Below are 20,412 nucleotides of genomic sequence, written 5' to 3'. Positions count from 1 at the left end.
CTGCTAGTTACAGAGAGTTTTCAGTTCCATGATGATTCCTGACATGATTATACTTCTGTTTATTTTTTTAATTAACAAAATATATACTCAAGATAAAAGAAAAGGGCTCCTGCAGAAGGAAGAAAGTTCTGTTTAGAATCACTTCTGAGGAAGAGGCAGTGATGAAGACAGAGTGGGCCAGAGCTTAAAGTAATAAGTAAATAATAAATAAATAAAACTTGAACCTATGATCTACACCAAGAAGTGTTCAAACTCACAACACACTCATGCTGCTAAACTCTGCATTGTGATTAGTCAGTGTGTTGATTCATTTTAGACTGGTTTATATTCATCTGCTTATTCTAGCACACAAAAAACATGTTCAGTCAGTATCTCACCTAACATTTTATAATAAAGTAAAACTTTTATACAAAAAGTTCCTCTTCTCTTCTTCTTGCTGTGATCTCTGTCAGTGTTAGGTCATTCGCTGTCTGTATAGCCCTGACCATCACTTTTCCTATAAACTCTTAGAACTATTAAAACTAGCTTTTGGGACACACATTGAATTCAACTATTAGATTTTTAGCATTTTAGCTCCTGTGGAGTTTGTGGTACCTGCTCATTTAGTGTGCTAATGTTGGGGTATTTTTGGTGTGTGTGTGTGTGCGTGTGTGTATGTGTGTGTGTGTGTGTGTGTGTGTGTGTGTGTGCATCAGTTTGTGTGTGTGTTCAGGGTCATTATCATGAGCTATGTTCTTCAGTCCTCTCATTAACATGGAGAAGAACAGCAGCTGTGGCTCTAAAAGCAAGAACAGGTACCTGATGGAGCATAAAACAATCATCACACTGCACTTAAACCTAATGAACTGGAGCTCAGTGATTTTTAACATGCTAACTGCTAACTACCACAGTCTCAAATGTGTGTATGTGTCTGTGTGAGTGTGTGTGGGTGAGAGAGAGAGAGAGAGAGAGAGAGAGAGAGAGAGTGAGTGTGTGTGTGTGTGTGTGTGTGTGTGTGTGTGTGTGTGTGTGTGTTCTGAATTGAGGCCCAAGGTCATTAGTGCCACCTCACTGGTTCTGCTCCATAGTTTTCATTCTTCTTGAAGACGTGACGTTCCTCCGTCTGCATCTTAAACATGAAAGGACAAACGACAGGAACGTGATGTAACACAGACAAACACACACACACGCCCTGACACCAGGTGCCTATAAAAGCAGCTGCTGGTGTGTGTGTGTGAGAGTGAGAGACATAGCCAGACGGTGCTCTGTCATGAACCTCATCCTGCTCTCCTCTCTGCTCTACCTTGGTGAGTACACACACCCACCCACCCACACACACACACCCACACAAACACACACTTTCAGACTCCAGAAAAAATTTGTCTGCTGTACTGTTTTACATGTGTGTATATTTGTGTGTGTGTGTGTGTGTGTGTGTGTGTGTGCTGTCAGCTATGTGAAGACAAGTTCTTACCTGAAAAACTCTCCTCCTTCTGTCTCACCTGAGGAAAGGAACCATGCTCACAAACACACACACACACACACACACACACACACAAACATACTTTTAAATTTTCTGTGTTAAACATTAATATTTATATGCACTTTTTGAGGTGAAGTGTGTGTGTGTGTGTGTGTGTGTGTGTGTGTGTGTGTGTGTGTGTGTGTGTGTGTGTGTGTGTGTGTGTGTGTGTGTGTGTGTGTGTGTGTGAAAGGGAAATGGTAGTGCAGGTGAAGCATTAGAAAACAAAAGGAAGGAGGAGTGCTTATTGTTCACACAGCTATTTCAGTACACAGACACGCCCCATACATACACACACACACACACACACACACACACACACACACACACACACACACAGTGTGACACAGTTAATACACACTCCACAATGGGCTGCTTTCAGCATGACTCAGAGACAGACAGAAGTGTGTTCATTCATTTTGAGTTGTGTTACACTTTTACAGGTCTTATTGTCTCCACACACACTAGAGTGGATTCTGTTAATAAACAATATCCGTACAGTTTAAGGGGCAGGGATTAGGGACTAAGGTTTAGGGATTAAGCCTGATTTATGTTACAGGTCTTTTGAGCATCAGTAAGACACTTGATATGGTCAGTGTGGGGTAGTGGGTGGAGTCAGTGAGTGGGTGGAGCCAGTGAGTGTGTGGGGCAGATTGTTGCAGGAGCTTCATCTGTGTATCTGTCTCTGTAACTATATTTTCAGCAGTAAGATGGAACATTTGTTCGTCTTTATATCATCGTGTAAAGTATTTATCCACTGTAAAATGTATTTTTTTCCCCTAATGGACTGAAAATAAAACAGTATGCAGTTTATATCGCTCAGTAATTAAAGCAAGTTCACATGATTGTAATTCAAGTTTTTCTAGAATGTTATAAAGCCTCTTCTTTATAAACACCAATCCAACCCCCTCTGCTCGGTCCAGTAATCATTTAGACAGACATGTTCTTGCCTGGTTTCAAATCAGAATTAAAATGGAAATGAAACAAGGTGTAGTAATGTACACAAATAGGATCAAGAGCAAAATGAACAAATAATTCATTAAACTCGCTAACAATAAATCTATCTCTGCAATTGTGAGCAGAAGTGCTGACGTCCCGGTCTGTCACAGTGATGTTACAGATTTCTGGAGCTTCTTCTTCTGTAAAAACTAAAGCTCCATTTAAGAAAGTTGATGGAACTGTAATGTTTATCATTTGGTTCATCACACCTTAACTTCACTCTGTAATTGTGTGTGTGTGTGTGTGTGTGTAGCCTGCAGTGCGCTCATCTCTTTAGCTTCATCTACTGCTCACAGCGCTGAGCTGGGTCATGTGACTGTGACATCAGCATCTGGGGAGGGGCTTCAGAGTGCACTTGGAGAGGAGCCAGAATCTGAGGATGGACCTTCAGGACTGTTTACAGGGGCACCTTTGGGTAGAGGTACGTTCACAGACAGACACATACACATATTACCTACAATGGAAAGAAATGATTCAACACCTAAAAAGAAGATTTAGTCCAACTCTTGGGTTGTAAGGTTTATAGATGGTATAAATATTGTAGCTGTAGATGGCATAGATAGTGTAGGTCAGGGCTATTCATTTAGTTTGTCATGAAAAGCAGGGTTATGGCTTGCAATATGAGTGATGACACAACAACAATATAGTAGCCCATATGTTGTAATTTTGCATCCTAAGACACCAAAAAGCTTTTTTACTACATTTAAACATGCTCGTGTTGTATTTTGAAACTACATAACAACATCAGTGTATTGTAAGACACCCATTTAGACTTTTAATACATTCAAGTAGGTAAATCAGGGAACCATCTAACATTCATTTAGAATGTAACTCATTTAACTGAAACTTAGGTGCACATTCTAAAAAAATTCATAATAAGGAAAATATTGATCACACTAATCACACTAATCACACAGCCATCACACTAATTGACAAACATTTAGGTTGTTTGACATTAAAAATGACATTTTTTAGATTTCGCTAGAGCAGTGAAATCGTGTGTATACATTGTTAGTGCAATACACATACAGTGGTGCAGGAGCTGGGCTGTGAGGGATGTGTGATTACATGTTTTAATAGTATTCATTTGTGTGACAATGTCTCACAAAAGAGGCTGCTGCTGTTGATATGGTATATGTAGATGATGTAGTGGTAGATGGTGCAGTTCACATTCTTGCTCTACTCATGACCATGATGCTGAATCCAGACTGAAATATCTCAGGAATGTGATTTTTGATCCATGTGATGGATGAAGGCCATTATGCAAGGACATCCTTGTGTAGAATGCTTGATTAGAATATGCTTTTACTACAGTACAGAGATTAGTGACTGATGAGTGATGAGAGAGATGAAATGAGTCCTCATGAGTAAAGGACATTACAGGAAAGGAGTAAAGGAATCTATACAAACTTTCCCTTGCTATTTAAAGTAGACGGTGTTGGTGTTGGAGTTACTGTACTGTTACTGGAGTTACAATCTGTGTGTGCTTGTATTAGGTCGAGGTGGCCGCAAGAAACATGGTTGGAAAAAGAGGAATAAGGCCCAGTTGAGTGCGAGACAGAGAAACAGCACTCCTGCACAGAATCTCACCAACAGCCCCGTCTACAGTATCTCCCATAGCTCCACCCACATCGCAAACCTCAGCTCCGCCCCTGATCCCTGTCACACCTCCCACAGAGAGTACTGCATCCACGGCTACTGCACCTACTTATATGACTTAAAGGAGCCCGTCTGTGTGTAAGTAAATGCACACACACAATTTATGCTTAATGTTTGCTTAATTAGTTGTTTAACTTGTGCACTAATTTATTTACATAATTTACCTGTTATAGGTGAGATGATTGACAGCTGTATAATGTGATTTACAGGTTTGAATTGATTGGCAGGTTTTGATCTGACTGGCAGGTGCGATTTTATTGACAGGTGTATGAAGGGGTATGACGGTGTGCGATGTGGTATCCAGCTGTTAGAGATAGGGTCTGTGGAGCGAGATCATCATGACGACACACTGCACATCACACTCATCATCATCACAGTCGTTCTGTCAATCATTAGCTGCTCCGCTCTCCTGCTCATCATCTGTGTGCAGTAAGACCTCTCTCTCTCACATACACACACACACCCACACACACACCTCCACACTAACTTTGTGTCTGTATGTGTGTTAGTTACCGAGCTCAGCACAGTTTCCAGGCAGCACTATTCAGTGCTGCTGATGAAAGTGACAAACTGCAGAAGTATAACAGCGCAGTGTGACAGAGCATCTCCTGCAGGTAATAACAAACAAACAAATAAACTAACAAATAAATAAAGTAGCATTTATGGCACCCCTATTCATTAACTCTTATCCCCAGTGCTGTTCCCAACACTCATTCACTTCCCCTGAACACTTTGGAGTGTTTATCATACCTGCATCCACACACACTTACACTTACATCAAGTTTGAGTGTGAAGAATTATTTAGCAGTCCACAAAGGGGAAGTATTAAAGAGGATTAATCTGTGTGTGTCTGTGTGTGTGTGTGTGTGTGTGTGTGTTTCAGACACAAAAGAATGAGCAGAGCATTCAGAACACACAGCTTTGGAGAAACATGCTACACGCTTCACCCTGAATATTTATTTATTTATTGGAAATGTATTTTATATTTTAATATTTTCACAGTGTGTGATGTACAATTTTGTTACTACACAGATCCGATGATGATGATGATGATGATTGTTCCTCATTAACAGCCGAGTGTAAAAACAAACAGCATGTTGATGTGTTGCTGATGCATTGCTATTTAAAGGTGCAGTGTGTAATGTCTGCTGCCTGTAAAGAGAAGTGCAACTGCAATTACATTACACATGCCTAGAGTCTATAACAGAAAGGGGGTGATGATCATTTCAGCACCAGGATACTTTAAAAAATATCATTATTAAATGCCAAAAACCTTTACAAATTGCATCGGCCTCTTACGGTTCACAAGGCTGTTAAAATAGATCAACTCTGATATCTATAAACATTTCAGTTTCGCTCATGCTCTGATTTTAATGATAATTCTGATGCTAGGTTAAAAGTGTGGCTAATGTGATGCAGTATGGTGGTGTAAACATGGTAAACAATTTGTGTAGATCACCAATAAAAGTATTAAAAATATGTAACACTCTGATAACTCCTTTTTTATTTCATTTTTTTTATTAACATCAGACTCTGAGTCTGTTAGTGCCTAAATCCAACTGTTGATGTGTTTTGATTATTGAACTTTCCATAAACACATTAATCAGATTGTTGTCAAATCAGACTATTGTATAAACACACTCACTGTCACTGCTGAGCTGTCATGAGTGCTTCAGCAGAGCAGCTTTCTATGACAAGCCTAGGTTCTGTGGGAGTTGACAGTTGACATCTTACTATACACAGTCTAGCAGTTCACAGTTTTCATTTTTAGTGGTTTTAGATGTACTCTTGTTAAACTGTGTTCCATCCTACACAAAGATGGAACAGAACAGACACACAGTTTGTCTAGGACATTTTTGTTCCTATTTTTCCTATTTTCAGGGTCCCATACAACTCTGTCGAGCTGAATGACAATATCTAGAAAGGTGAGCAAATCATTTGGACACACACATCAGGACACAATATTGACATTAAACTGTTGGTTGTTCAGAAGAGATGATATCAGTATTTAAATAGACTTGATACAGTTTATGGAGTTATGAATAAAGACATGAAGATTAGCACCATGAGGGAACTGTGCTGTCCCTCTTCCTCTTTACCCTCTTCATCACAGACGTCCAGGACAAGTCAGACCTCTGTCACCTGCTGAATTTCTCACATGACTATGTGAAGGTTGGGTGCATGTGGGATAGACATCTATTCTTTAATGCTGCCAAGACAAAAGAGATGGTGGTTAATTTAAGGAGGAAGAGAACCACAACTAGACCAGTAAAAATCTAGGGTCAAGAGTTTGGCTGGTTGCATTCTACAAATATTTTGCTGTTCACCTCGACAACAGGCTGGACTGGAAGGTCCACATGAAGGTCAGCTGTGTTCAGGAAGATGAAGAGCAGATTCTATTCTCTGAGGAATCTCGGGTCCTTTAACATTTGCATTAAAATGCTGGAGATCCTGTACTGCAATATGCCAGAGAAGCAGCATTAACGTCGATAAAGCAAGAAACTGATAAAGAGGACTTAGAAAAGAAGATCATAAACAAACGAGTTTCCATCCTGGACAATGTGCTACATTTAGGCATTACTGGTCAAACAGAAGAACACCTTTAGTAACACTGCACTTTATTGTGGAACATCTGATGAATCTCTGTTGTGTGTTTGTTGTTACTCTAAGGACTGGAGTTTACACTTAAATTCACTCTGTTTTAGGTTTTTGCTTCTATTTAGAATCCTCTGGATACGTTATTACTGTTGATTATTTCACTTTGGAAGTAATAATGTGATAATAAAGTGATAACTACATGAATACACAGATACATTTTAATCCAGTGATTATCAACAAATTCTGTATGAAACGGAATAACACATCATAGAGAGATTTATGAGAATTACGTCGTGATTATTATGTTTAATTCCGATAGTAGGCGCTGATGGTGTCTTCTAGTGAAAGTCGCATTTGAAATGCGCATGCGCACAAGCGCAACACGAGACTTGAGTGGAAGTCAAATTACTTCTGGCTTCACGCGCCTCAAAGGTTCATTCAAAATAGGTCGTTCTCTGAGTATATGGACATTTAAAAGAGTATGCAGCTGTAAATAGTGATTATTAAAGACGGATAAAACGCGTGAAGGTAAGAGATTAGTGACGATGTTGTGGTTTAAAATTGCTGGTCGTTATAGACACACACACACACACACACACACACACACACACACACACACACACACACACACTTTACCTCACAACATTATGTTGTAATTGTTGCTTGAAATATGGTTTTTATTTTAAAATTGCAAGTACAAGTGATAATAGTACAACTTTACTTTTAAATTCACTTCATTTTAAGCTCAATTTCTTCACACACACACACACACACACACACACACACACACACACACACACACACCTGTCACCACGCACTTTGGAATTGTATAACAGCAGCAATAATGACTTTAAGAGAGAGAGAGAGAGAGAGAGAGAGAGAGTGTGTGTGTGTGTGTGTGTGTGTGTGTGTGTGTGTGTGTGTGGGCAGGATTATGGTGTTCTAAATCTAAGTTCCTTGTGAGTGTGTGAGGGCAGGATTATGGTATTCTAAATCCAAGTTCCTTGTGTGTGTGTGTGTGTGTGTTTTAGGTATATCATCATGCTGTCAAGACTGCGTGTGAGTGTGTGGCCATGTCTGAGTGTGTGTCGCATGGCTCACACTAAAGAGAAGGGCAAACCACTGATGCTCAACCCACGCACCAACAAGGTAACACACACACGCACACAAACACACACAGAGGTGTTTGGGTCTGGAAGTCATTAGAGCAGTGACTCAGCAGATCGGGTCCTCACTCTAAACATAAAAACACAGGAATCATGTTGCCTCTTAACCACAGCTTGGGAAAGAGTTTCCTGAATGAAACTGAAGGAAAGTTCCTCAAACATTCGAAAAAATGAAGAGATTCAGTTTTCTACACATTTTAGAGGAAGAGGTGAAGATAACGGGGCAAAAATCTGCTGCAGACATTGACCAGAGTGAGAGCACTACGTAAATCCTTCACAATCACCAAGTCAAAGACAGGGAAGTGATTCTCAGAGAAACATTTGTCAGCATTCCGTGGCCTTCTTCATTTCAATTCTAATTTGGTAATTCTAATTCTAATGTAGATTTCCAAGTGTGTTTCTGGAAATGTGCCACGTTTCAGACTTAATTAACTGGATTTAATAAACAAAACTTATTTAAAATATGTTTCTTATATACAAGCCACATTTTCTATAACACAGTGGTTGCAGTTAATGAATTATTTCCCAGGCTTTTAGTCCATACAGGTTTGCATGCTCCTGAGAGCGGGAGGCATTTAACTGTGTTTGTCAGCCCAGTGCCTGTCGGTCACCGGACACAGGTTTATACAGACGACTTTATTAATGTAGTTTGTGGTGGTGACAGCTGCACACTCACAGCCAGTCAAGGATCACTTCAATGAAACTGAAACAAAGCAGACAGACAGTGTGGACTGACTTGTCCTCAGGTTACCTGGAACACAACACAATTTCAAATTAAGTTTATTACTTAATTATTAAATCATAAATTAAATTATAATTTAAATTGTGTGTGTGTGTGTGTCTATAACGACCAGCAATTTTAAACCACAACATCGTCACTAATCTCTTACCTTCACTTAATTTGTGTTTTTTTTAATTTCCCAACAACTGCTGCTGAGATTTTTAAAACCACTTTCTTAAGGTTGATGCATTTTTTTTCATTCTTCCAAAACACCAAACATGATCATTTTATAGTTTTATTTTGAATTATGGTGTAAAGAAAATGTAAACACCAATATTCAGAATTCAAATAAAATCTCAAACCAACTACAGATTTTAATTTAAATTGGAAGTCATTGTACATTGTGAGTCAAGAATCTCTGGTGTGTGTGTGTGTGTGTAGGGCATGGCCTTCACCCTAAAGGAGAGACAGGTCCTGGGACTGCATGGATTGCTGCCCCCAAAGTTTGAGACTCAGGACCTACAGGCCATGCGCTTTCAGAAGAACCTGAGGAAGATGTCGGACCCCCTGCAGAAGTACTGCACATTGAACACTTACCCATAATCCTTTCTGTTCACAACACACACTGATTCATTTGGTATAACATTTGGTATAACAGCAGCTCTGTAAAATGTTTGTCTCATGTATGGATTTTTTTATTTTTTTTTTACTTTATACTGAGATGTAGAGTAGAAACTGGTAATTGTTAAATTGCTGTAAAACTGGAGAATAAAACTGAGATGTGCAAATCGTCATGATGTGGAAAAACTCAGTCCCATCACAGTATTTTATTGAAAAACACAAATGCATAACAAACGTACACACATACAGACCACTCCTTTTGTTATCAGCTGGTGATAAGCAGAGACAGGAGGTGCTCTTTGCATATTGGACTTTGTGGTTGTATGAATATACATAGCAACCTCACCATAGCAGTGTGCTTATTCAAATTTATACAACACTGAATAATTCATACAAAAATTTATACTACAGTGAAGTTGGTGTGTGTGTATCTAACTAGGTATATCTACCTTATGGGGATCCAGGAGCGTAATGAGCGTTTGTTCTATCGTGTGTTGATGGAGGACATTGAGGCTCTGATGCCCATTGTGTACACGCCCACTGTGGGACTCGCCTGCACCCAATACGGACACATCTTCCGCAGGCCCAAGTACATTCCTAACACATGCACTATATATTCAACTACTATCATGTGTTTTGTTATGTGTGTACATTGTGTGTGTTTGTGTGTGGTATACCAGAGGCCTATTTATCTCTATTATGGATCAGGGACACATCCGTTCCATCCTGGACAACTGGCCAGAAACTAATGTGAAGGTACTTTATATATACACACACACACACACACACACACGTAGTCAACTGTCAACTTTGAGTGCAATAAACCCTGTTGACTAAACATTTTTCATATCACTATACACTATAAAATCAAAATCAAATTAATATTTGGTGTGATTCCCCTTTGGCTTCAAAACCGGCATCTTGCACAAGGTCAGTGAGTTTGTAGGATCAGAGTCAGATGTGCGATTCACCAGTTATACCAAGCAGGTGTTAATGATCATCAGTTTCATGTATAGTTTAAACCCATTCATTAATTGTAACAGCTGTGTAGGAGCTTTACACTGGATGAGGAGCCAAACTCTGTTATTAAGGTGAGGTTGTGGAGACATATTTATGTCACAGGTCATACACCATGCCAAGACTGAGCACAGCAACAAGACACAAGGTAGTTTTACTGCATCAGCAAGGTCTTCAAAGCAGGCTGGGGTTTCAGGATGTAATGTTCAAGCTGTTTTGAGGAAGCACAAAGAAACGGGCAAAGTTGAAGAGCGTAGATGCAGTGGGTCAAGGAAACTTAATGCAGCAGATGAAAGACACATTGCTCTTATTTCCCTTCAACATCGGGAGATGTTAATCAGCACAGAACTGGTGGATGCGAGTGGGACACAGGCACACCCATCGAAGGTCCGGGCATAAGTGTTCTTTATGGAAGAACTGCGGCCAAAATGCCAAACCTCCAACATGGAAACAATACTAGGAGACTCCACTATGCACACAAACATAGGGACTGGGGGCATTTACATTTAGAGCATTTGGCAGACTCCCGTATCCAGAGTGACCTACAAAAAGCTTTTTAAGTAGAAAAATGGCAGCATGTCTCTGGACTGATGATTTGAAATATTTGGCTGTAGCAGGAGGCAGGTTGTTCACCAAAAGAGCTGGAGAACAATAATGAGTGTGTGCAGGCAACAGTGAAGGAGGTTCCTTGGGCTGCATTTAAAAAAATGGAGTAGGAGATCTGTTTAGGATGAATGGTATCCATCATGCAGTACATCATGCGGTTGGTGTCTAATTGGCCCCAAATTTATTCTGCAGCAGGACGATGACTTCAAACATACAGGCCAATGTCATTAAGAACCATCTTCAGTGTAGAGAATAACAAGGAGTCCTGGAAGTTTGTCTTCCACAGAACCCTGATCAACATCATCAAATCTGTCTGGGATTACACGAAGATACAGAAAGACTGAGATCCTTCTGTATCTTCGTGTAATCCCAGACAGCCTACATCCACACAAGATATGTGATTAGTTCTCCAAGATGTATCAAAGAATCTACCTGCCAAGTTCCTTAAGAAACTTTGTGTAAGTGGACCTGGAAAAACTGATACTGTTTAACAGGCAAAGGGTCACAACAAATATTGATTTGATTTGGATATCTCTTCTGTTACTTTCAATTTCGTTAATTGATCACAATAAACAATTCTATTTTTGAAAGCATTTGTAATTTACAACCTTTTTCACACCTGTCCAAAACCTTTGCACAGACAAATGTCCACAAGTGTCCCAGCCGTCCCATACAGATACTAAACAATGAGATTCCCTTTGATGTCTCTTAAGACCTGATGTTCATTGGGATGGACAGTAAACTTTTAAACAATCCTGTGCTCTACAATTTTGAATAGTCTTCAAATTTACCTTAGATAGTAAAACTTGATTGTGTTAAAGTTATAAACAGTAAAATTGATGAAGCTACTATGGATATAAAATAGTATATAAAAGGTTAAGTGTTCCTACCACTCCTCTTGTCTAATAAGTGAGCCATTGCTGTGTTGCATGTTTCCTGAAGCTTTCTCATATTAAGTTTGCGGTGATAAGGTGATTGTAATTGGTTGGTTATGGTTTATGGGTTTATGGAATTGTTTTAGAGAAAAAAGTATGATGCCATTCCAATGGACACCAAAAGCTTTTGACATCACTCTCTTCTTCTTAACCTTTCCACAGGGACAGGATGCTTATTCTTATTTAATAAGAGATTAACTGAAGGAACTCAGTTGGTGTGTGTGTGCTTGTGCGTGCAGGCTGTGGTAGTGACAGACGGTGAGAGGATTCTGGGTCTGGGTGATCTGGGTGTATATGGAATGGGTATTCCTGTAGGGAAGCTGTGTTTATACACCGCATGTGCTGGAATCAGACCAGAAAGCTGCCTGCCTGTGTGTATCGATGTGGGAACAGATAATGAGGTGAGTGTACACACACACACACACACACACACAAAATTTACCTTTTTTTGTCCAGCTAACTTAAGAAATGTACTTAAAGACTGTATCGGGTGCTTCCATTACACTTTCACTTGAGGGATCTAAAGGTACTAATCGTCTCTGGACGTTCCTCCACTGTGGTGAGATCCAAATGTTTAACCTGTGTTCAGTCTGTTTGAATTCCTCAGCACTGCATACTTACTTTTGTGACTCTTGTCACCGGGATTTGTTGAAATTACTTTTACTGAATTCTATACTGAAAGAGATTTTGTAGAGAATACAGGCAGAGCACGGTGTCACGATAAATATATAATTCTAAAATATAAATAAAGAAGACTCACACTGTATCCTTGACCTTGTGACCTTCTGCCTAGTTCAGAGTTCTTTAAATTAGTAATAAAAAAAGAAAGCTTTTATTTACCACATATATGTTGGAGTACAGTGAAATTCTTCTCTAAAGCAGAGGGTTATAAGCTCTTATTAGTAACCCAGAGCATTAACTGCTGAGCCCCTATGCACCAGTAGTTTAGTACCAGTAATATTACAGACTCCTTTATTACAGGATGACTTCAGAATCGTCTGACTGCTCTGACAGGGTTCTGACACACTAACACTGTGCTTGTGTGTTTATGTGTGTAGAAGTTGCTAAAGGACCCGTTCTATATGGGGTTGTACCAGCGACGTGAACGCTCACAGCGATACGATGACCTGATCGATGAGTTCATGGAAGCGGTGGTGGATAAGTACGGTCAGGACACACTTATACAGTTCGAGGACTTTGGAAATCACAATGCCTTCCGCTTCCTGAAAAAATACAGACATCGATACTGCACCTTCAATGATGACATCCAGGGTATACACACACACACACACACACACACACTCTCTGTTTGTGTGAGAGTGAAGCTGTGTTTATTAGGAGCGAGTCATACAATGAGACTAGTGTGTTTTAAGAGGGTTTGTGGAAAGTGGAGACCGGAGGCAGGCTTTTAGATCACAGCTTGATTTCCCTTTTTTTCTGCTTGTTATTCAGCATACACACATACACACACACACACACTTTTTTTTGCTCCGGAAAAGGGTGTCTGCCAAATGCCATAAATGTAGCTCTGTGTTTTTCCACTTACAACCGTTGGCAAAAAGTATGGAATCACCCCTCTCAGAAGATGTTCATTCAAATGTTTGTGTAGAAAAAAACAACAAGCACATATATGCCACAAAACAATTTTCACTCAACAATCCAAACTTCTGGCTGTATAAAACACTTAAAAAAAATACAAAATAAAGAAAGATAACTATAGTCAATTACAACTGTTTTTACAGATCAAACAGAGGAAAAAATATGGAATCACAAATCTGAGGAAAATTATATGGAATCACCATGCACTTTGCATTTGTAAAACAAATACCTGTATCTGATTACAACTGCTAATTAGTCTGCAGTTAAAAAAGAGTGCTTGCACACATTAGTGATGTGTTGAACCAAGATGATTGACATAACTCATGCCTCCAACACGAGAGATGTCAGTTGAAACAAAGGAGAGGATTATCAAACTTCTCGAAGAAGGTAAATCTTCACGGAATGTTGTAAAAGATGTTGGTTGTTCCCAGTCAGCTGTGTCTAAAATCTGGACCAAGTACAAATCAAATGGAAAGGTTGTAAAAGGGAAGCATACTGGTAGACCAAGAAAGATATCAAAGCGCCAAGACAGAAAACTTAAAGCAATATGCCTTGAAAACAGAAAATGCACAACAAAACAAATGAGGAACAAATGGGCAGTGGAGTCAATGTCTGTGACCGGACTGTAAGAAATCGCCTAAAAGAAATAGGATTTACATACAGAAAAGCCAAACGAAAACCATCATTAACATCTAAACAGAAAAAAACAAGGTTTCAGTGGGCTAAAGAAAGACAATCTTGGACTGTGGATGACTGGATGCTCGCTATATTCAGTGATGAATCACGAATCTGCATTGGGCAGGGTGATGATGCTGGAACTTTTGTTTGGTGCCGTTCCAATTAAATTTATTCATCATTAATGTTATGGGGTTGTATGTCAGGTAAAGGTATGGGAGAGATGACAGTCATTATATCTTCTATAAATGCACAAGTTTATGTTGAGATTTTGGACACTTTTTTATTCCATCAGTTGAAAGGATGTTTGGTGATGGTAGCATCATTTTTCAGGATGATAATGCATCGTGCCATAGGGCAAAATCTGTGAAAACATTCCTACAGGAAAGACATATAATGTCAATGGCATGGCCTGCAAATAGTCCGGACCTCAATCCAATTGAAAATCTGTGGTGGAAATTAAAGAAAATGGTCCACGACAAGGCTCCAACCTGCAAAGCTGATCTGGCAACTGCAATAAGACAAAGCTGGAGACAGATTGATGAAGTATACTGTTTGTCATTAGTTAAATCCATGCCTCAGAGAATTCAAGCTGTTATAAAAGCCAGAGGTTGTGCAACAAAGTACTAGTAGTGTTGTGTTTATTTGGTGATTCCATATAATTTTCCTCAGATTTGTGTGATTCTATATTTTTTTCCTTTGTTTGATCTGTAAAAACAGATGTAATTGACTATAGTTATCTTTCTTTTTTTTTTTTTTTTTTTTTTTTTTTTTTTTTTTTAAATTTTTTTATACAGCGAGAAGTTTGGATTGTTGAGTGAAAATTGTTTTGTTGCATATATGTGCTTGTTTTTTTTTTTTTTCTACACAATTAAACATTTGAATGAACATCTTCTGAGAGGGGTGATTCCATACTTTTTGCCAGGGGTTATGCAGTACAAACTGTCGGTCAAACATGTCCCCACTTCCACAAAGACAATTAAGTCTGAAAATCTGATTTTAGAAGACTCTGTATATCACAGATCCACACATTCCACAGCCTGGTTTACTAACTCTGTGTGTGTGTGTGTGTGTGTGTGTGTGTGTGTAGGCACTGCAGCAGTAGCTCTGGCGGGTTTGTTGGCGGCACAGCGTGTGGTAGGGAAACCAATCACTGAGCACAGAGTTCTGTTTCTGGGAGCGGGAGAGGTACGTTTACACACACACACACACACACACACACACACACTAAAACCATTTGTATTAAATCATTATTCCAATTTATTTATTTATTCTGCCTCTTGAGAATGGAGCCTCTTCTGGAGCCCACCAGGGGGCAAGCTTGAATGGTGCTCAGACCTTACATTTTTCCTCTTGATTTTGGGGAGCAGCTGTTCTACTCATGCTAATATTCCCAGATTGAGCCCTAGACTCTTTATAGAGAGTAAGTTCAACAGTCCTGCTGAATAACCTCACTTCCCTTGCCTGTATTTATGACCTTACTCTTTTTATCATCACCCCAGTGACAATAGATGAGGATAGGAACATGTATTGATTCTTAAACCGAGTGAAACTGATGTCTTTATTCACCACCACAGACCAGTACAGTGACAGATTTCACACTTTATTTTGAATGCTTCAGATTCATCCCTTTTCTTTTATTTATTTATTATTTTAAAGTTAATTCTCCTTTGCTGCAATTGCTGATTTCATATCATTGAACTCAATCATTAAACAGGAAGTTTTGCAACATTAATCACATTCCTTGGCCATGTACCATATTTGCTATAACAGATGGCAATGTTAATGATCTATTAGCTTTAGCATTACGAGCAGTGTGTAAACAGTGCATGTGTTCAGGCTGCTCTAGGCATCGCTAACCTTATCGTCATGGCCATGATGGAGGAGGGAGTGAGTCAGGCAGACGCACGCAAGAAGATATGGATGTTTGACAAAGACGGCCTCCTTGTCCAGGTGAGTGTGCGCGCGAGTCAGAGTGTGCGCGCGAGTCAGAGTGTGCGCGCGAGTCAGAGTGTGCGCGCGAGTCAGAGTGTGCGCGCGAGTCAGAGTGTGCGCGCGAGTCAGAGTGTGCGCGCGAGTCAGAGTGTGCGCGCGAGTCAGAGTGTGCGGTATGCTTGCTTGTTAGATCCAGTGTGATCTATGACTCTACTATGTGCGTGCGTGTGTGTGTTTAGGGCAGATCTCAGTCCACAGACAGTAATCAGGAAGGATTTGTTCACCCAAGTCCTGGAGATGTAAAGAGTTTTTTGGATGCTGTTAATGTCATCAGACCCACAGCCATTATTGGTAAGTGTGTGTGTCAGTATGTGTGTGTGTCAGTGTGAGAGTGTGTGTATTTGATACTTTCCTGTGTGTTTAGGTGTGGCAGGGGCGGGGCGTCTCTTCTCTCATGATGTCATCAGAGCAATGGGCTCGTTAAATGAGCGGCCAATCATCTTTGCTCTCAGCAACCCGACTGCTAAAGCTGAGTGCACTGCAGAGGACGCCTACAGCCTCACACATGTACAACACGCACACACAGCTTTTTCTGAAAAAATCATATAATGAATCATACATACAGTGGAAAAATGATTAGAGAACAATTTAGAAACACGATTTTTTTCCCCTGAAATATTGTTAATCTTCATTGCTCAGAATTTGAAGGAATATTAGCAAAATAACACTTCAACAAAAACCTTTATGCCATGGAAAACACAGCCAACTTAACTTGTAAAAGTTGAGTTAATATTAAATTAAAATATTGATGATAAACAATATTTGTTTGAAAAAAAAAGCTTTATAAATTATCTATCTAAGATTTTCACTGTGTATAGAAAATAGAAATCACCATTTGGCTGTCTGTTTTTGGGATACAATGGTGTAATTTTGTGTGTTTGTGTGTTTAAGGGTCGGTGTCTGTTTGCAAGTGGCAGTCCATTTGGTGCTGTTACTCTGGATGATGGCAGAATCCTCATCCCGGGACAGGGAAACAACGCATACATATTTCCTGGTGTGTGTATGTGTGCGTGCTCGTGTGTGTGCGTGTGCTTGTGCTTGTGCTCATGTGCTTGAGTGCTTGTGTGTGTTCATATTCTCTGTTTAGAAGCAGTACCCTCTGGTGGCTGTGCTTTAAACTTGGTCAGGTGAAATAATTAATCTATTAATCTAAACTGTTTGAACTGTACATTTTCTGTGTGTGTTTTGTCAGGTGTAGCTCTGGCTGTGATCCTCAGTGGAGTCAGACACATAAGTGATACGGTGTTCCTTGAAGCTGCCAAGGTAAATATGACTGTATTTGCAGATGTTAAAGCAGTTCCTGCAGTTAAACTCTTTCTATGAGTCAGAAGCTGAACACTCAGTACTGTGTAGTTTTCTGGACAATTCTCCACTAGGTGTTGGATTGTGTATGTGGGGATTAGTGATTGATCATTGAGCTACAAGAGCATTAGTGAGATCAGACTCTGATGTTGGTGAGAAGGTCTGGCGTTCAGTCGGTGTTCAGTGGGGTCTAGTCAGAGTCAGAGCTCTGTTCAGGACACTAGAGTTCTCTCGAACCTTCACCTCTTATGCAGTACCGTTTCAGACAAGCAAGATGTGACACAATGGCTTTAGCCAATATGAGGCTTTGCGTTTGGTCCAGTCCCTTTTAAAACCTTCTACAAGTGGACAGCAAACCAGACGTAGGGCAACAGGAGGTTACAATCCATCATGTTCTCTGCCACCACCTTTTAAAGGACGAATTTTTTTCTGTGCTAAAGAACATGCAGTTTAACATGCTGATCCTCTGCCTCAGGTTTACTGGTGACAGATTTTATTGCCCCTCTGGTGAATTGAACACTGAGCCAGATGAGACAGCAGCCAGAACAAAACTGTTTCTGTAGGTGAAGAACACCTTCATGCTGGGGGACTGTGTAGATAGATGTGACCTGTAATATACTGTACATTACAGTTTCACAGATAATCACGGTGTATGATGTTACCAGTTCACCTGACTTTTATTTAAATATTCATTGCAATACATTTATGTCTGTTTTTGTCTACCTGTTAATGTATTTACTTTATCAAGTTCTAACAGTTCTGAAGAAATTTCACACCCCGTCTCCATGGGCTCCAAAACCACTCACTCCGTTTCTTTGTACAGAAACACGACTGCACCGAAGACCTTTGTCTGTGTCAAATTTTGCTGTAAAACATGTTGAGCTGGTGCCTAATTTTCACACCTGGCTATCAAACCAAATACACAACCCACCAGTGCAAGCCACAAATAAACCAGCAAACTTCTAGTTTTGATTAAGCAGCTCCACTCTCGTTCAGATCCTGTGCAATGATATTTATTCCAAAGCCTTGTACAAAATTTCCTATAAATTTCTTCTCCTTTGTGCTTAATATTGTGGTATGTTTACACCAGGTCCTCATATTGGTGCACACAGAAATCTTTTCTTGCTCAGGTGTGTGTGTCTGTGTGTGTTAGACCCTGGCAATTCAGCTGACTGATGAGGAGCTGAGTCAGGGTCGGCTTTACCCTCCACTGTCCAGCATCAGAGAGGTGTCTGTGCAGATGGCTGTTAAGGTGAGGTCTGTGTGTGTGTGTGTGTGTGTGTGTGTGTGTGTGTGTGTGTGCACGCATATATTGAGATGGGGTGGTGTCTAATTATGCGTATGTGTAGGTGGTGGAGTACCTGTACAGTAAAGGCATGGCGTTCCGGTACCCAGAGCCAGTGGATAAAGAGGAATATGTGAGATCAGTTGTGTGGAACACACAGTACGACTCCTTCCTCCCAGATACCTATGAATGGCCTGGTGTCTCTCACAGCCCCATACACGACTGAGCTTTAGTCCCTCAGCAGCACTCCTCCTGATTATATGAATTCATAGCTCACTAGTGCAAGAACACTCCAGCATACACATACACACACAAACCTAATCATGATGGACACATACAGTACACTCCACACACACACACTCCAGATGCACACAGTTCCTCACACCGGAATTTCTGGAAAATCTGTCACTAACTGTTAAGTATAGCTGCTATCATTTGCAACACTCCACTAGTCTAAACCAGAATTGTCACCAAACCCATTCACTCCTAAGGCAATCATTCATTCATTCTTCAGTAAGAGCTTTATTTTATTTATTGGGCATTATTAGTGATTGTGGATCTGGAGTATATTCCCCAGGAATAGACCCTGGATGGGAAGTCAGTCGCTCACACTAAGAGGAGCATGAGGAGAACATGTGGCACTTCACATATACAGGAACCTGGGATCAGGATGAACCCTGGAGCTTAAAGGAGGTGGTAATGCCTGCTGCTGATGTCACTCATGACAGGATCATCACCGCTCCACACACTCCTATGGTTACTTGTGTTTGTACCAGCTTCTGATATTTTGTAAATTATGAAGACATGAGTAATGAGCACCAAAACACCCCCAAGTTAATGTATGACTCCTTTCTGTCTTCAGCTTCATAACTGACCTAGAAGTTTTTGGTGTGTGTTTGTTACAGTATCCTTGACTTGTCTCAGTTTAGCACTGCGAGTGTGTAGCTCAAAGCAAAAAAGTACAGTTAGTGACAGAGCCATGGACAAGGTTATTGTTGTTATTAGTATTATGTTTAGTATTATTTTTAGTATTAGTATTTATTATTATTAGTATGTATTATTATTATTATTATTATTATTATTATTATTATTATTATAGTTTTGTGATTGTGATGTTATTAGAGCATTTGTGTATGCTGAATTGATTTCAACTAGAAGTTGCTCTGGATGTGTTTGCTATATGAATAAATGTATAAATTATATTTTGTGTGTTTCAGTGTTTCATAGTATAAAACTGAATCTTACTCACTCACTCTCTCACTCATTTTCTACCGCTTAACCCGAACTACCTCGGGTCATGGGGAGCCTGTGCCTATCTCAGGTGTCATCGGGCATCAAGGCAGGATACACCCTGGATGGGGTGCCAACCCATCGCAGGGCACATACACACACACACACACACACACTCTCATTCACTCACGCAATCATACACTACGGACAATTTTCCATAGATGCCAATCAACCTACCATGCGTGTCTTTGGACCGGGGGAGGAAACCGGAGTACCCGGAGGAAACCCCCGAGGCACGGGGAGAACATGCAAACTCCACACACACAAGGCGGAGGCGGGAATCGAACCCCCAACCCTGGAGGTGTGAGGCGAACGTGCTAACCACTAAGCCACCGTGCCCCCACTGAATCTTATATAGAATATAATATTACAACATAATATAATAATATATTAACAATAATAATTATTAGTGTAAAAATTATTATAACTATTATTGTTATTTA

At 40.0% G+C, this 20,412-nt stretch overlaps 2 protein-coding genes across 2 annotated transcripts; both read left to right on the top strand.

Moving 5' to 3' along the window:
• Positions 1-1,166: 1,166 nt before the first annotated feature.
• areg (amphiregulin) lies at positions 1,167-5,638 on the top strand. Its single transcript, XM_060883165.1, has 6 exons — positions 1,167-1,286; positions 2,754-2,921; positions 3,997-4,237; positions 4,424-4,588; positions 4,669-4,773; positions 5,043-5,638. The coding sequence occupies exons 1-5, from the start codon at positions 1,250-1,252 to the stop codon at positions 4,754-4,756; spliced, it is 699 nt and encodes a 232-aa protein (XP_060739148.1). The 5' UTR covers positions 1,167-1,249; the 3' UTR covers positions 4,757-4,773; positions 5,043-5,638.
• A 1,500-nt stretch (positions 5,639-7,138) lies between these two features.
• On the top strand, positions 7,139-19,881 carry me2 (malic enzyme 2, NAD(+)-dependent, mitochondrial). The gene is made up of 15 exons (XM_060883189.1): positions 7,139-7,285; positions 7,789-7,906; positions 9,086-9,219; positions 9,705-9,854; positions 9,946-10,021; positions 12,063-12,224; positions 12,882-13,095; positions 15,188-15,285; positions 15,937-16,050; positions 16,272-16,383; positions 16,457-16,599; positions 16,984-17,086; positions 17,285-17,355; positions 18,548-18,646; positions 18,744-19,881. The coding sequence occupies exons 2-15, from the start codon at positions 7,799-7,801 to the stop codon at positions 18,903-18,905; spliced, it is 1,746 nt and encodes a 581-aa protein (XP_060739172.1). The 5' UTR covers positions 7,139-7,285; positions 7,789-7,798; the 3' UTR covers positions 18,906-19,881.
• Positions 19,882-20,412: the final 531 nt, after the last annotated feature.

The sequence above is a fragment of the Tachysurus vachellii genome, chromosome 12 (genome assembly GCF_030014155.1).
Source record: "Tachysurus vachellii isolate PV-2020 chromosome 12, HZAU_Pvac_v1, whole genome shotgun sequence".
NCBI lineage: Eukaryota > Metazoa > Chordata > Actinopteri > Siluriformes > Bagridae > Tachysurus > Tachysurus vachellii.
Note: the sequence above shows the minus strand (reverse complement) of the source record. Positions and strands in the feature narration are given on the sequence as shown.

What these genes read in the sequence shown, in the direction of transcription:
- areg (XM_060883165.1), top strand. Translation starts at nt 1,250, where the DNA reads ATGAACCTCATCCTGCTCTCCTCTCTGCTCTACCTTG. An exon ending in AGGGGCACCTTTGGGTAGAG is followed by an intron (nt 2,922 to 3,996) that starts GTACGTTCACAG and finishes TGCTTGTATTAG; the next exon opens with GTCGAGGTGGCCGCAAGAAA. An exon ending in TTAAAGGAGCCCGTCTGTGT is followed by an intron (nt 4,238 to 4,423) that starts GTAAGTAAATGC and finishes TTTTATTGACAG; the next exon opens with GTGTATGAAGGGGTATGACG.
- me2 (XM_060883189.1), top strand. Translation starts at nt 7,799, where the DNA reads ATGCTGTCAAGACTGCGTGTGAGTGTGTGGCCATGTCTGAGTGTGTGT. An exon ending in TCAACCCACGCACCAACAAG is followed by an intron (nt 7,907 to 9,085) that starts GTAACACACACA and finishes GTGTGTGTGTAG; the next exon opens with GGCATGGCCTTCACCCTAAA. An exon ending in TGTTTCTGGGAGCGGGAGAG is followed by an intron (nt 15,286 to 15,936) that starts GTACGTTTACAC and finishes GCATGTGTTCAG; the next exon opens with GCTGCTCTAGGCATCGCTAA.